Below are 14,175 nucleotides of genomic sequence, written 5' to 3'. Positions count from 1 at the left end.
ACATGTCATGTGCACTAATGCACCCCTATGAATGTCATGGATGCAGGCTTTTGAACTGTGTGCTGAAAACACTCGAGGACAGTTTTCAGCTTCACTTCTAAAATGCTTTCATACTCAGAAAAATGAGCAGTGTTTCTGGATTTTGTTTCATGGGAGTCTTTTCTTTACAAGATAAAGTTCTAATTTGTGGATGTAGCTCTGAACTGTGTTCACCGAATCAGTTTCAGGAGAGCATCTGAGCCCACGCAACGATTTCCAACAAAGAAGTTTTTAATGGATGAAGATTATGGCTATTCATTACTGGTAGTCAGCCCTTGCACACATAAGTTTTTTTTCAAATTTCATAATGTTTTAATGTGTAGTCCATATTTTTAATTGCTTATCCAATTCAGGGTCACCGGGGGATGTAGCCTATGTCAGCTGTTATAAGGAGAGAGGCAGGGTACACCCTGGACAGGTCGACAGTCTATCACAGGGCTAACAAAGACACAGTCAATTATTTGCTCTCAGACTAATTTCTGGCCAATTAAGAATCACCAATTAACCTCATGTGTATATCGCTGGACTCTGGGAGGAAGCCAGAGTGTGCAGAAAAACTCACATTTCCAGCAACTCCACTCAGAAAGGCTGCAGCCATGTGGTAGATTCAAAACAAGAATGTTCTTGCAGTAAGGTGGCAGCGCACCATCACAACGCCCTCTTTTATTTACTGTAGATGATGAGGTCTTCACACTGTTTGCAGTCACATGTTCAAAAACACTTCTTAAACTGTGCAACTGTGTGCCCATGAATTCCTTCTGTGCTGCTTACGAAAGCCCATCCTTACTTGTGACAGACTCTGCCTCTCTGGGTATATAAAAAAAAAAAAGGACATCCCAATCACACTGCTGACCTGTTGCAAAATAATTGGTTTTCCAGCGTCTTGATGCGCCTGTCCCTGTTTTAGAAACATGTTGCTGGCATGAAATTCAAGAGAAGCATATATTTTTTTAGTGTATTGAGTTTGGGGGAAAATAACTTGCCTGTTAATTGGAGAATCCATTAACCACCTTACTGTTGTAGCTTACGGTCTATAAAAGCATGTATCTTGCTGCAGCTTATTATGCTAATTTATAGTACGTCTCTGCCGAGATCTGAAAATACCTGTTACTGGCCAACGTTTTCTGTCATGGCCTAGATTTTTTTAAATCCTAAAAATAGAGCCAACTGGAGAAGAAGAAGCGTAGTTCTTTCTCAAAATAATGACGAAAATGTTTTGGGTTTATTGTCAAGTGTTGCCAATAAATGCTGTCTATTCCAGCTTTAGGAGAACCAATGCATTTAGCATGTTGGATAAAGCATTATGTTGTTTTTATGCAATAATACTCCCAAATCAAATATTCTCTCTGTATCAATTAACTGTTTATCAAAGTTTATACCAAAATGAACACTGAGCATTTTATGGGCTGTAGGTAGCTCACTGCTAAACTCTAAAATTTAAGCCTGCAGGGCATGTGCTGATTAGAAATCAATTTAGAAAAGACTAATTATAAGGATGGGAAAATGCCCCAAAATAAAACTAATTTGGTCATTTCCCCGAGGCCGAGGCATGAAGAAGCAACTAATTGTTCACCTTTCTTGTTACACTGCACGAATTATAACACCGAGAGGACCATTTGCAAAGCAATGCAGGTTTTTGGGTTTTGTTTTGTTTTTTGCTTTGACCATGAACAAAAATGACAGCCAAATGAATATTTCTGTTTTTATACTTTCAGAGCTTGAACCTTGCTTAAGGCTTTACCATTAACTTTAGTGCAAGTCTAGAGACACGTCAGAGCTGAGCGCCTGCTGGCACTGAATTATTTAGGTCTCATGTTTGCAGGCTTTGCAAGATGGGGTGAAATGGCACTAAATCCCTGACCACTGCAGCTGAAAGAAAAGTGGCAGGGAGCAAGACAGCATGATTAAAAAAATATAAGGATGACAAATGGGAAAAGGAAAAAGGAGGACAAACATCAATTTAATTTTCTTGCTCGACGATCATCAGTGGAATAGATCTAGAAACTGCACGTTTACCTGGATCAGACGCTTTGTATACGTGGTCTTTTTGTTGGAACTGCTGTAATTAACAGTTTCCTAAATACTAAAAGCTGCTTGACATAACTGTGCAAGAACACACTGTTCACAGTGACACAATGGCACTCTCCGTCTTTCCCTCAGCAGGAGTAGAGATAACTAAACTGTTATTTTGCAAGTGAAATAGAAGAGTCCCAGAAGAATAAGGAGCTGAACATGCATTTCAATCACTATTCTCTCCTGGAGTTAAAACACATATACTCTGTAGATATTGTGCGTAGAGTATCTGTCTTCAGAAACTTGCAGCTGCTCAATCTAGAACAATCACTTCAGAACTCAGAAAGTCATTACACTTTAATTCCCCTGCATGGCTGCATGCATCCTGTTAATCTCTTAATGAGTTATTTTTAACATCAATCTGTCATTAGTGTCTCCAGTCCATCAGCATCACTCTAAATCTTCTGTGTGGCCTTGGCATCACAAAGACTGACATCCCGCTGCAGATCTGCCCCCACCTCAGCACGCGCCATGCAAGTCAGCTTACCCGCACACATACACCTCTACAGGACAATGACATATATCTCAATGGACTGTCATCCACGACAGCTTGAGTAGCCCATTACAGAATTTACTTTCCAATAGACCCTTTGCCTACCAGTGGTGGGTCAGTGACATCACATTACATCTTTTATACTCAAATCCATTACCCTCCCATGTGACAACCAAAAAGGGCCACAAAAAGGCATACTACTGCCTGTAGTTCTCAAAACTATTACAAAGCACTTTTCAACATTCAGCTTACTGAACGGAAGTTTATTTCTGGTGTTTTGGAGCTCCACACAGTCTCCACACAGTCAGAGTGGAAACCATTTATCACGAGCAGGCCACAGTAGAAGACAGGGTGTGAACTACACGCTCAGACTTTGTACTGGCTAAATGGCATGACAAAAAAACGTTACGACATCGGGTTAGTCAACACTACTCTCCTTTATAGCGCTCAGCTGTTTATCAGAGGCAAAAATAAAGTGCTGTGCAATGGTTTGTTCTTCGTCAGGATTTCAAAACTTAAATCACTGTGGTTGCAAAACTACGTAGCACAAATACATCCGTCACATTATGTTAAGCAGTCGAGTCCAGGCATTTTTTTGGCCAGCGCAGCGCCTTGACAGATGACGAGATGAGCTAGGTTTACCGTTATCGCTCGGACACCTTCATTTTTTTTGTTTCTTTTTTACTGACTAGACAAGCTTCAGCAACATGAGAGAGATGCACCTGCTTCCACAGGAAAAAATAAATCTGTGTTTTAACATATCTTTATTGTAGCTAACACTTTGGTGGCTCAGGAAGCTACAAAGCACTCCTACTTATATTGAGCTTCCTGTCCGCATGTATTAACAGTGGGATATAGATTCATACATATATGGGCGTCCAAACCTTTGTGGACACGGGCAGGTGATGCATTTTACATCAGATAGATCCGTGTGGATATGCATACATCAAAAGGTACGATTTCAGCTTAAGGCTCAAGGAGACTGAAGACTGAATACAGCGAGGCACAGAAACTGAGAAACCTCTCCAAACAGTAGTTGTATAAATAGTATATATGAAAACTTGCTGAGCCATTTGATGGTTGTTAGGATGCAAGATTGTATAGATAAATCTGCACATGTCGAATATTTAATATATGTAATAAAGTTCTCTCTATAAAAGAAAGGTAGGATACATGTTTAACAGAAAGAAGTCAGACCTACATATATTTTAATAACATTTTTAACATTAATAACATCCCACTAGGATACAATAATATATACTGTCCATATAATTTTGCTGCTATATTTCAGATTATGATGCAGAAGCTGTCTGACAATTGTTACCACTACCTACCTGCGCAGCATGTATTTTTATTTTCCTTGGCTAAATGGCATTAACCTTTTTCCTGCAGAATCAATAGATTCTATTCAATTCCTTTCTCACTAAAGGTTAATGCATACGTGATTGGATCGGTTAGAGCACAGTTCTTTTATTGGCTAAAACAATGCTAGTGAAATGGCATTCGTGTTGAAATTTAATTAATTGATTTTCATGCAATGAAAAAAAAAAAAAACCAATAAAAAGAAAAACATTTCTTTAATCTAGGCATTGGAAATGCGTCGGATAAAAATCACACGCATGGCCTTAGGTTTGAAAATATACCTCCCCTCTGATCACTTCAATATTTTTCCCAGTCAAACAACCTTGTTACAAGGGTGCTTGAAACCCAATCAGCCAAAGGGTAAGTGTTCTCCTTCAAAGAGCGTTTTCCACACAAAGTTATTTGTTACTGCAATGAGCAGACACACTGCTTGCAGCGGACATACAGATGTCAAACTATGCTAACTAAACTCGCCAATCCAAATAGTCCTTTCTTTACGAGTTTGTCCTCATGTCAGACATATTTGGGTTACATGAAAACACATTTAATTCAAAGTCCTTTAAGTAGGAGTGTTTCTTAGTATTGTGTTAACTCTCACTAACACACTGTAGACTGCATGAGATCAAGAATGTTAGTTAAAGAGTGCTGGAGGCACAGCGCTGCGATTGAAATCACACCTCATTACCAGAGTTGACAGGGCCTCCCCACAGCAGAGGAAACCCTCATTTTAAGGCCTGAAAAATGACAGACAGTCTTAAACAGAAATACCTTAAAAAATAAAATTGATTTCCATCTTCCCCTTCAGCTGTTCGGTTTTTTGGTAACTCAGTTTTAGTTTGACATCACAAAATATTAGAATGCCTTTATAACTTTGGCTCTCTTTAAATCACACAAAACTGTTTTGGAAACTGCTCCACAAATTATGATTATCATTACTATTACATTAACATGCGCAACAGGCACGACATAATTCAATGTAACATGTGCAGTTGCTACTACACTGACATTTATATTCATTATAAAGGGTAAAACTGCTCCACTACAGGAGCAGCATCATTTTAAAAATCTCATTCTCTTCGCCACCTGCAGCTTAAACACAGCAGGACTTGAGGGGAAATGGGCATCTCTGGCTGTGTTGCAAAACTGATAACAAACAGTATAGGGAAGATCCGTGCAGTGCGCCTGCTAATCCTAAGGCACCACTTATTATGGATGGTTAAAAGACAGGCACACGCACAGAGTGGGTGCACATAAACAGAGAAGACTAAGAAAATAAAGAGCAAACATGGTGGCTGAGTGTGTAGTCGAACTATAGAGGGAATGGTCGCTGGGGAAAAAGTGCGTTAGTGTTTCATTTAAAAACTAAATAAAGTATAACAAAATTTTACTGGGCACAGAGAAGCTCAACAATAATCTCGTTTTTGTAATAACCAACTGGTAATGACCTCCCAAGTGATATGATGTTCACTGAACTTAATTTCTCTGGAACTTTTTCATACTGAAGTAAATAAAAACATGGAGTTAGTCACATCGAGTCAGAGAGAGAAGTGACTCTGACAAACTGTGTCTATTTAAAGGCCGAGTCCACAGAACATCAATTCAATTTCAAATGTTACTTTTTGACTGTTTACAAGAGAGGAGTGCTCCATCCCCTATGTGTCTGTCTGCTTAGTGTGGCAATTTAACGATTTAAAGAAATGTCATCAGAAAAAATGAAATCTTTCCAAAGCAAGCCATCAAATCTGTGATGACTTCAATTTCTCATGTCAGTTAGTTCATTTGTTAATTCCCTAAATTTTAAATCAGTTAGTGAAAGACAATTCTGCTGTGTAACATTTGAGGGGGCTGCTGTATAATGCCACTAGAGTACCATGAATTGTACATGTAATGAGAAAACTCTTTCTATTTGAGTTTCTGAACAAGACTCAGTCAATACAGCTGTTAATGAGTCACAGTGCTTCAGAGGGCTCAAGGACCTGACCAGGTGAAGACAATCAAAAGCCAGACAGAATCCAACCCTAGAAGCCGATAAATTCACAGCTCCATCTGCTCTAGGCCACCATTTACCTGCTAGTCCTGCAAGGGCTCCAACCAAGAAGGCAGAAATAACTGACAGACTCTCAGGTCATACCAGGCCAAGTCAAAGCTAATTTGTAGCCAATTTAATTCTGGAATAGCACATGGGGCAGCTAGATTTGTGATTTGTCAGTTTGGACTCAATGTAGTCCAACAGAATCACGTTAAAAGTCAAGAGAAGAAGAAGAAACTAGTTAAAGACAGTCTGACGCTGAATGGGTCCTTTTCAGTGAGAGACACCAACCTAAGACACTTCCAATGCAAAGACCCCTACACTTAAAGTCAATGAAGAAGTGTCAATACAGGTTAGACAATGGGATGAGGTCAAACATAAGAGGTAACCAGTGCTCCTCTATATCACCAAGTAAATGACAGATCATAAAAAAAGAATTACTGGGAATTTCAACACAATGTGGGCTGCTCCTATACAATGTTAGTGCGGTGCTGCAATAATGCTTCAGCAGGTAACTTAATATGGCAAAAACTGGTAAAAGGTATATAGCAATACGATCAGTCCTCTATATTATTTACAATCTGAAATTTACGCACACTCGTGATTTCTAAGAACTGTTCTTTTGATGATTAACAATTATTACTGAGTATTACTGTAATATACGAGATCAAATCTCCAAAAATAGACTGTTTGAGCAACCTTTGGTTAGAGAATGACAAAGTAGCTAATGATCCATTGCAACTCACAGATTATTGTAATGTGTCAAGTACAGAAAGAAAGTGTCAAGTTCTGTTGTCACTGCTTGACTGTACTGCACAAAATAATGAGGACTTAAGTCCATAGAGGAGTCAAGGAAGCTTGCAAGTGTTATATCCGAAACAAATTAGAATCTCATTTCAGAAAATCTGACCAAGACTCTAAAAATAGTTGAGATTCCTATGAAAATGGACATCCACACGTAAAATAACAGCCACTTTTCCATTTTATACGATCTTAACCCTGGGCACAATTTGAAGGAAGATTCATCAGGTGAGTTTCACAAAGAAAAAAAATTAATAAATAAAAAAATCGGACGAATGCTGTAGGAAAAGCGGTGATTTTCCTACAGCATTCGTAGCAAAATGCTGTAGGAACACATAGCTGGATTTGCATAATCCAGCTATGTGTAGCACCGTTTACCCAAGACAAATTTCCCATGTGGGAGAATAAGGCTTATTCTTATGATTCTTGTGAACTGTAGAGCGTTGGATGGAGGGATGATGGATGCCTTACCACCACATCAGCTCATGGGCCCTTCAGCTGGATGAGAAAAATAAATAAATCTCCTTTTGCTTTTTTGACAGGCAGAAATAGAAATTCTCGACCAGGATATCCTCTGGTTACACTGGAAGCTCTGAAAAACTGTCCATTGCCCCTTGAGGCCACTTGCTGTTGAGTTCCCAGGCTGTATAAGATCACATCCTTGTATTATGTAATACTGGAGAAACCAAGTTCTCAGAGAATGGCAAATATAAATATAATACTATAAATAACTTTGTGCAGAATTACCAAGTTACACAGAGCCAAAATACTGTAACCGTAAAACTATAACTCTATACACTGTTACCACTGTTGCTCTGAGCACTTTTTGAATATACTGAACATTTCTGCCTCGTCTAATGTGACTTAAACATGACAGCAGAACAATGCATTAAATATTCTCAGTTTCTGCTGTGAATGCACGGTCATACTGACAGAGTGATTTCACATTAAACTAATGACATTATGACCGTAGGATACTTGGTTCTCACTGCTGTTGTGGGAAATCTAACAAGTGAGAGCTCATTGATCATGAAGAAACTGGAATCTAACAAAAGAAAAAGCTCCATGTTTGTTTACATTTGCACAACATGCTCTCTTCATAAACTTATCTGTATAGATCAATTTTAGGAGGTTTGTAACACAGTTAAGACATTTTTTCTTAATTGAAAAGCTGTATTAAGCCAACTTCTCTTAAGCCAACAAACTCCTGCAATAATACAAAGCATTGTGTTTTGGTAATTGGTGCATTTTCTAATTTAAGGCTTTTTACCGATCGCTACCTTCTTTTATTTCCCCCACATGTCAACATGTGGTGTCAATTTCACTACCCCCCCCCCCCACACACACACACACACACACACACACACACACCCACCCACCCTGCCCTTCTACAATCATCTAAGATACATTGCCCAATTAGAGTTTAGCGTGGTCAGCGAATTAAAATTAAATTGCCATCAAGTCATGGACTCGTTCATGTGAAGATGTGAGGAAAAGATGAAGAGTCGATTAAGACTGCGCTAATGTGAAGTATTAATTAGCATTGCCACGAAAGCAGAGCTCACAGAACAACACCTCTCTGTCTTAAGGGCCTTTTTGTTCTATTACTTACAAAGCAATTAATTAGTCAGTACTTCTTTAATTCTTTAATTAGAAAGTCCTTTTTTAATTTGACACATTACCAGGCAAACACCAACACTTACTCAAATTACTGTTTAATTATAGCACATCCTCACATAAACGCATGCACGCGTGTGCACTTTTCTCAGTGTGTCCCTCCCTGTGGTCAGTGTTTGTGTGAGAAAACTGAAGCTGTGTTGGAGCTGTGATTGGCAGCCTGTGTTGGCACGGTAACAGACAGTCAGGCGCGTACACACAATCTCACCGGAGCATTTTTTTTTCTGCTGCAGCTGCCTGACCTCCAAACAGGCCTGACAACCAGAGCCCGAGGACATGGCAAGGTAATCGAAAACAACAACAGACTGAACTAAGCTACTCTTTTCCATACTGCCGCCAAATAATAGGATTATGCAACAATTCACATTGCACTTATTTGATGTTGGTAGAGGAAGACGGAGGGGAGAAAGGTAAGAAATATAACTGTTGTATCAAAGCACTCCTAAGTGAAGGGGGGTATTCTCCATTTGAGGTTACAAACTCTTGCATTTAGAAATTTGACATGGCTGAGGGCAAAATGAGGATTTGAGACCATAGAGCAATCCTGCAGCAGTGGTGCAAAACTTGTGAGGTAGCTGCTGTTAGTACCTGGAGGAAGGCTGGCTCTCTTCCTCTTCTTGCTGTTTTCTGCAGTGTTTTCCAAGGGAGGACAGTCGGTCACCAGCTGTCCGCTGGAACCGTTGAACTGAAGAGGGTCGTTGTTGGCTGCTGGATCAAAAGGCAAAGCGTTGAGTCCTGCAAAACAGACAAAAACAAAAGCCACAATATATTCAATTAAATAACGACTCTTCGTTTATTTAAAATGATGTGAGATAAATGAGATTACAAAAAAGTGGACGACATATATAAAGAGTGTCACTAAAAATGCTCCCGTTTTGGGCCTGACACTGCAAAACAAGTTCAACTATCTTCGAGTCACACTGGACTCAAACCGTTTACATGCTAAAAGTTGTAAAATATATTTTTAAATGTAATCAGTTTAGACCATTGCTACAGTCAATAGCAGATGGAATAACACTTAAATTAATTAACCCTAATCAGGCTGATAAAACCCATTCTCATTGGTACAGCAATCTAGAAAGCCAACTGGGCTACACTGATAAATTAGTATTTCTGCTGAGATTCAAATAGCCAAGGTTTATATTGCTGTTAATTAAAATGTGCTCGCTCTTTAAGAAAACAAAACCAAAACTAATATGGGATTTTATTTTCTAGGTCTTCGTTTCAGTTGCTCACTTGCAGGCAAAAATAGACAACGATACACTGGATGCCTGACATATGAATCAATATTTTGTGCTTGCCTGGGCAGACGGGTATGTGCAAGGCTTCCTTCTCTTCTAATCAAGGTCAGTTTTAACAAGGCCACAACCTAATAGTAAAAATAAGACAGTGTGGTGAAGACAGCTTTTTCCTTAGCATCTTTATTTCGATCATACGAGACAGTAAGAACACTTGAATGAATCTGTATTTATCACTAAATTATTATGAGATTCCCCCCCAAGTCCTAATGAATGTATCACTTATTCTGCGCTCTTTAAGAGCTGCATTAGTTCATAATTCAGAGCGGGGTCCTGGAGAGACTCCGTCTTAATTCATGAAAAATTCATGACACTTCTTTGAGCTCAGATTTGTTTTCCCTCCATGGCAAAACAGAGCAGAAACCCCACTTTACTGTGGCTCTATTACAGGTCTGAGAGACTAATCAGTTTGTATCAAACTCAGAAGTAGCTATAGACATTCATTTTTTATTTTTTTAAATTGTGTACTGAAACTGTTGTAGCCTTGTTTTTTAGCCCATCAAATACTCAAGACTTCAGGGTGATGCTCTAATGATGCAGCTTTGAAGTAGTGGTTTAATTAAGGCTTATACAGCTAATGAGGTTACTGATACCTTTGTCAACTGTGTCAACAACAAGATTGACCAGTAGCTTTTATGTGACTAGCAACTGACATAGACAAAGAAAAACAGATAGATCAAGCCTCACTTTAAAAAGGAGAATAAGGAAAGTAGAGAACTACCAAATTTCCCCTTGAATTTTATAAATCTAGTGTGCAAACTCCCATTCTGTTACATAAACAATCAGTTAAAAACAAACATACAAACAAACAAAGAAAAAAACCAGAAAAAAAAACATAGGATAAAGTCTGTTAGAAAGTTAATGCCATGCTTGCAATTCCAGCAATAAAACCTGAAACGAGGCCTTAAAATACTTTAAATCTGTGCATGGGAGATTTCTCAGATTTAGGCATTGGTATTTTCTGCACAGTCGGTCTGAGTAGTGTGTGTGAGCGTGCACGCACGCACAGAACCCTCTTAAGTCAATCTCTATTCAACATCCATCTGTCACGTCTTTAAAGATGACCGTCCAGAGAGCGAAATAAATGCATTCCTCTGCCAATGTTAACTCGGTCACCAATAAACAGCAACAGTTTACATCTGAAGAGATGAGACTTTTAGTCATGCGCTTGTGAGTTCCCAAGCGAAAGGCAAAGAGTAGTTATGGAAAAAGTGAAGCAGCACTGAACACTGACCACTAAGCTTCAGTGGTTACAGTGTTACTGCCCTTCCAGATGAAGGAAAGAGCGTCACTTTAGCTCACAGTGGTGAGCTTCTCCAACAATTTTACAAGATTTGTTCCTAAACGGAAAAAAAGGACTTGAAAATATGGTGCAAAGGTGAATGAAAATAGGCAAATCTGTGGCACTCAAATTGTTGATTTTATTTGATCTAGAGTTCATGACAGAAGGCTCCAAGGACTTAAACATTTTTTATTTTTTTAAATCAAGTTCAGTAACTTATCTGGCTCTTGAATGATACCATTACTCTGGAATTAACTGCAGAGAAAATAATGGACACAATAAATCGGCCTCAATGAAAAAGATTTTGGCTGCAAATCTTCATTTCTAATCACACACTAGAATCTTGTTTTTGAAGTTTAAGCTCTCAAGAGGCCATTTTCAGAACCAGAAATTGGACAGTTACTCACACCAGAAATGTCTTGGTTTAAATGTGCAGGGTGGGAAGAGAATTTATGAGTAAAGGCGGTGAGTGTGTGAGCTTTGTATACTAACAATGTCTTTCCAGGGTCATCACCCTACTTGAGTCTGTGGGCTGATGAATGGCGTATTTAAGTTTCAACATCTGGCCAGGGCGTGTAGCGATGTCGGGGAGAATCACTCCCCAGAGGGAGAAGAAAATAAATGCCAGGAGGGTGGGAGGAGATGGACAGCAGGGCTGCAGAGTAAACCGAGGAAATGAAACAGAGACTTCGAGCCTCAGAACGGAATACAAAAGAAATATCACAAATGACTCTGGGCTGCTCGTCCAACAAGAATGAATTAACAACATGCACCATTAATGGTACAGTGAGCCAGGAAAGCACAGGACCATTAGAATGCACAGTGAAAGTCAGTGGCTCATTAAAACACCATTGAACTGCCTTGGAATTGAAACAAGGTAGTACGTCTACATTGTGAGTTTCTTGGGAGAATGCGAGCCAGTTTCTGCTGATTATTTTAAAGTTGAGCCAGGTCAACAAACAACACAAAAACAAAACATGGAAGTAACCAAGCTGGATCCAAGCAGTTACAACAATAACTGCTCATTAAACTCACACATAATTTACCTCACAATCTATGAAATGTGATCCATAATCCCACGTTTAGCCTGCTTTACTCATTTTCTTTTAGTACACTGATCAGCTTTGAGATTTTAGACTAATGGTTATACAAATTAAGGAATTTAGGAAATTAGATTAGATAAGACTATTTATTTCACAAATACCCTATTTTTTAATTTGACACTGTTGAAAACAAGTTGTATCTTACATCTAGTTGTATCACACTTCATAAGTCACTGGGAGCTATGGAAATTGAACCTATGAGCTTTCAAGTACAAGACAGCGCACTGAGCTGTAATGATTTTCTTCCTAACACGTTTGCATAACTCTCTTGTAGCCTTTAATCGAACAAATATCAGCTAATAAACCAATTGGTGGATATGAATAATGCAGAGCATAAGGAAATGTGCATCAGCGCACCACTGCGAGGATGGGCATTAGTGCGGGGACGACCTAAGCAGCGAAGTCTTTAAACTAGAGCAGAGAAAATACAGAGACCATGTAGATTATTGGACATTCATCCATCTGAACAAGGCAAAGGGCAAGACGGTGGCACATTCCATTAACACAGTCCCAACCTCAGAAATAAATCAGCTTCTCTGACTGCATTACTAAACCCGAACTGTCAACAAAGCGTCTTTCAGCTCCACTGATTTGCATCGGACGTTTAAAGTGGCTGAGCACATTCGCCTATCAGATCAGGTGAAAAACAACTTTTAATCCTGAACATCACAAAAAAAGCCAGAAGAGGAAATGCTGCATAAAGATCTGTGTGTTTTTCTGTCTTGTTGAGATGGAGCAGATTCATGCACTTTGGTCAAAGAAACAAGAAAAACACCTTCCCCATACACTGCTTCCGTTTTGCAAGTTTGTGAGCTCACAGTTGGATGCATCCGACAGACCTAATGCTCTAAAAAAAGAAAACATATTCATGATACCCAGCTGTGGTGAGAAGCAAGGGGGAAACCCAGAGCAGTTGCCCCACTAGAAGCAAAACCAAGACTTCTTTCTTATTTTCTTTGGCTATTTCAAAAGAACCCAGCTAAGGTGGAATGCCTCCTGGATGGCACATACTGCAGATATTACAGACATTACTCTTAACTCCTTGGTGTCATCCCCAGAAGACTTGGTGGAGGCAACTGAGGAGAGGCAGGCTCGGGCAGCTCTATTCAGACAGCCAGCGGTGTACACACTGTATAGGTTGTCAGTTCATCACAGGACACCAAATGGTCATTTTTTTGGTTTCGTTTTGTTTAAACAGAATTCCAAGTTGGCGTCACAGTTTGGAAAGAGGTCACAGCTACAAGGTCCTGTATGGAAACTGCATGTTCTCCCTATGTCAGACAGCTTCTTCCACCAGGCCATCAGACTGCTGAACACGTCATAGACACCTCAGCTTCACTACTGGAACTTCAACATTATGCACTCCACACTGTATATAAATGCCACTTAATTGCACATATTCAACTCTGTATATTTTATATATTTTATTATTATTATTTATTTATTTATTTTACTATTTAATTTGTAAAAATGTGTACACACACACACACACACACACACACACACACACACACGTAGGAAAATATTTAGTATACACATCCAGAAATGCATACACTATTATATATTGTACATATATTTATTAGTTTCAGGTTGGCCATTCTTGTATTTTGCTCGTTTGTGTTGTTGTGTTTGCACATCTCTGTTGCTTGTGGGGCTCGCACACAAGAATTTCACTCGCATGTGCTGTGCCAGTGTGCCTGCACATGTGATGTGACAATAAAAAGTGATATGATTTGATTTGATGTCACTGTGAGCTTCACCCCACACTTCAAAGGTATTCATGGGGTTAGGTTAACTGGTGATTCTGAACTAGCTATTAGTGTTGATCCTGAGGCCGACTGGCAACCTGTCCAGGATGTCCCAAAACTATTGCCCTATAACAGCTGTGATGGGCTCGAGCTCCACTGAAACCACACATTCACATTTAAGAAACCTGGAACACAAATGCAACGTTGCTCGATAACTAAATGATTCTCTGTCTTTGTTCTTTGCTGGAAAGTTTTTAATGATGGCATTGC

General features: G+C 39.2%; 1 protein-coding gene across 10 annotated transcripts in view; it reads right to left on the bottom strand.

Annotated features, from left to right (window-relative positions):
• Positions 1–14,175, bottom strand: part of enox2 (ecto-NOX disulfide-thiol exchanger 2) — a 192,161-nt gene that overhangs the window by 86,797 nt on the left and 91,189 nt on the right. For all 10 annotated transcript variants that reach the window (XR_015130404.1, XR_015130406.1, XM_086300899.1 and 7 more), the window contains one exon: positions 9,063–9,209. Coding sequence is in view for 5 of the 10 variants with exons in the window: in XM_086300899.1 (XP_086157025.1) it covers positions 9,063–9,209 (147 nt within the window). In the remaining 5 variants the exon portion in view is untranslated. The remainder of the gene's footprint in view (positions 1–9,062; positions 9,210–14,175) is intronic.

The sequence above is a fragment of the Aulonocara sp. 'chitande type north' Nkhata Bay genome, linkage group LG2 (genome assembly GCF_057382095.1).
Source record: "Aulonocara sp. 'chitande type north' Nkhata Bay isolate Kocher_YH1m ecotype deep benthic linkage group LG2, A_spYH_male_GT1.1, whole genome shotgun sequence".
NCBI classification, from domain to species: domain Eukaryota; kingdom Metazoa; phylum Chordata; class Actinopteri; order Cichliformes; family Cichlidae; genus Aulonocara; species Aulonocara sp. 'chitande type north' Nkhata Bay.
The sequence above is the reverse complement of the archived record's forward strand: the minus strand, read 5'-3'. Positions and strand labels throughout refer to the sequence as shown.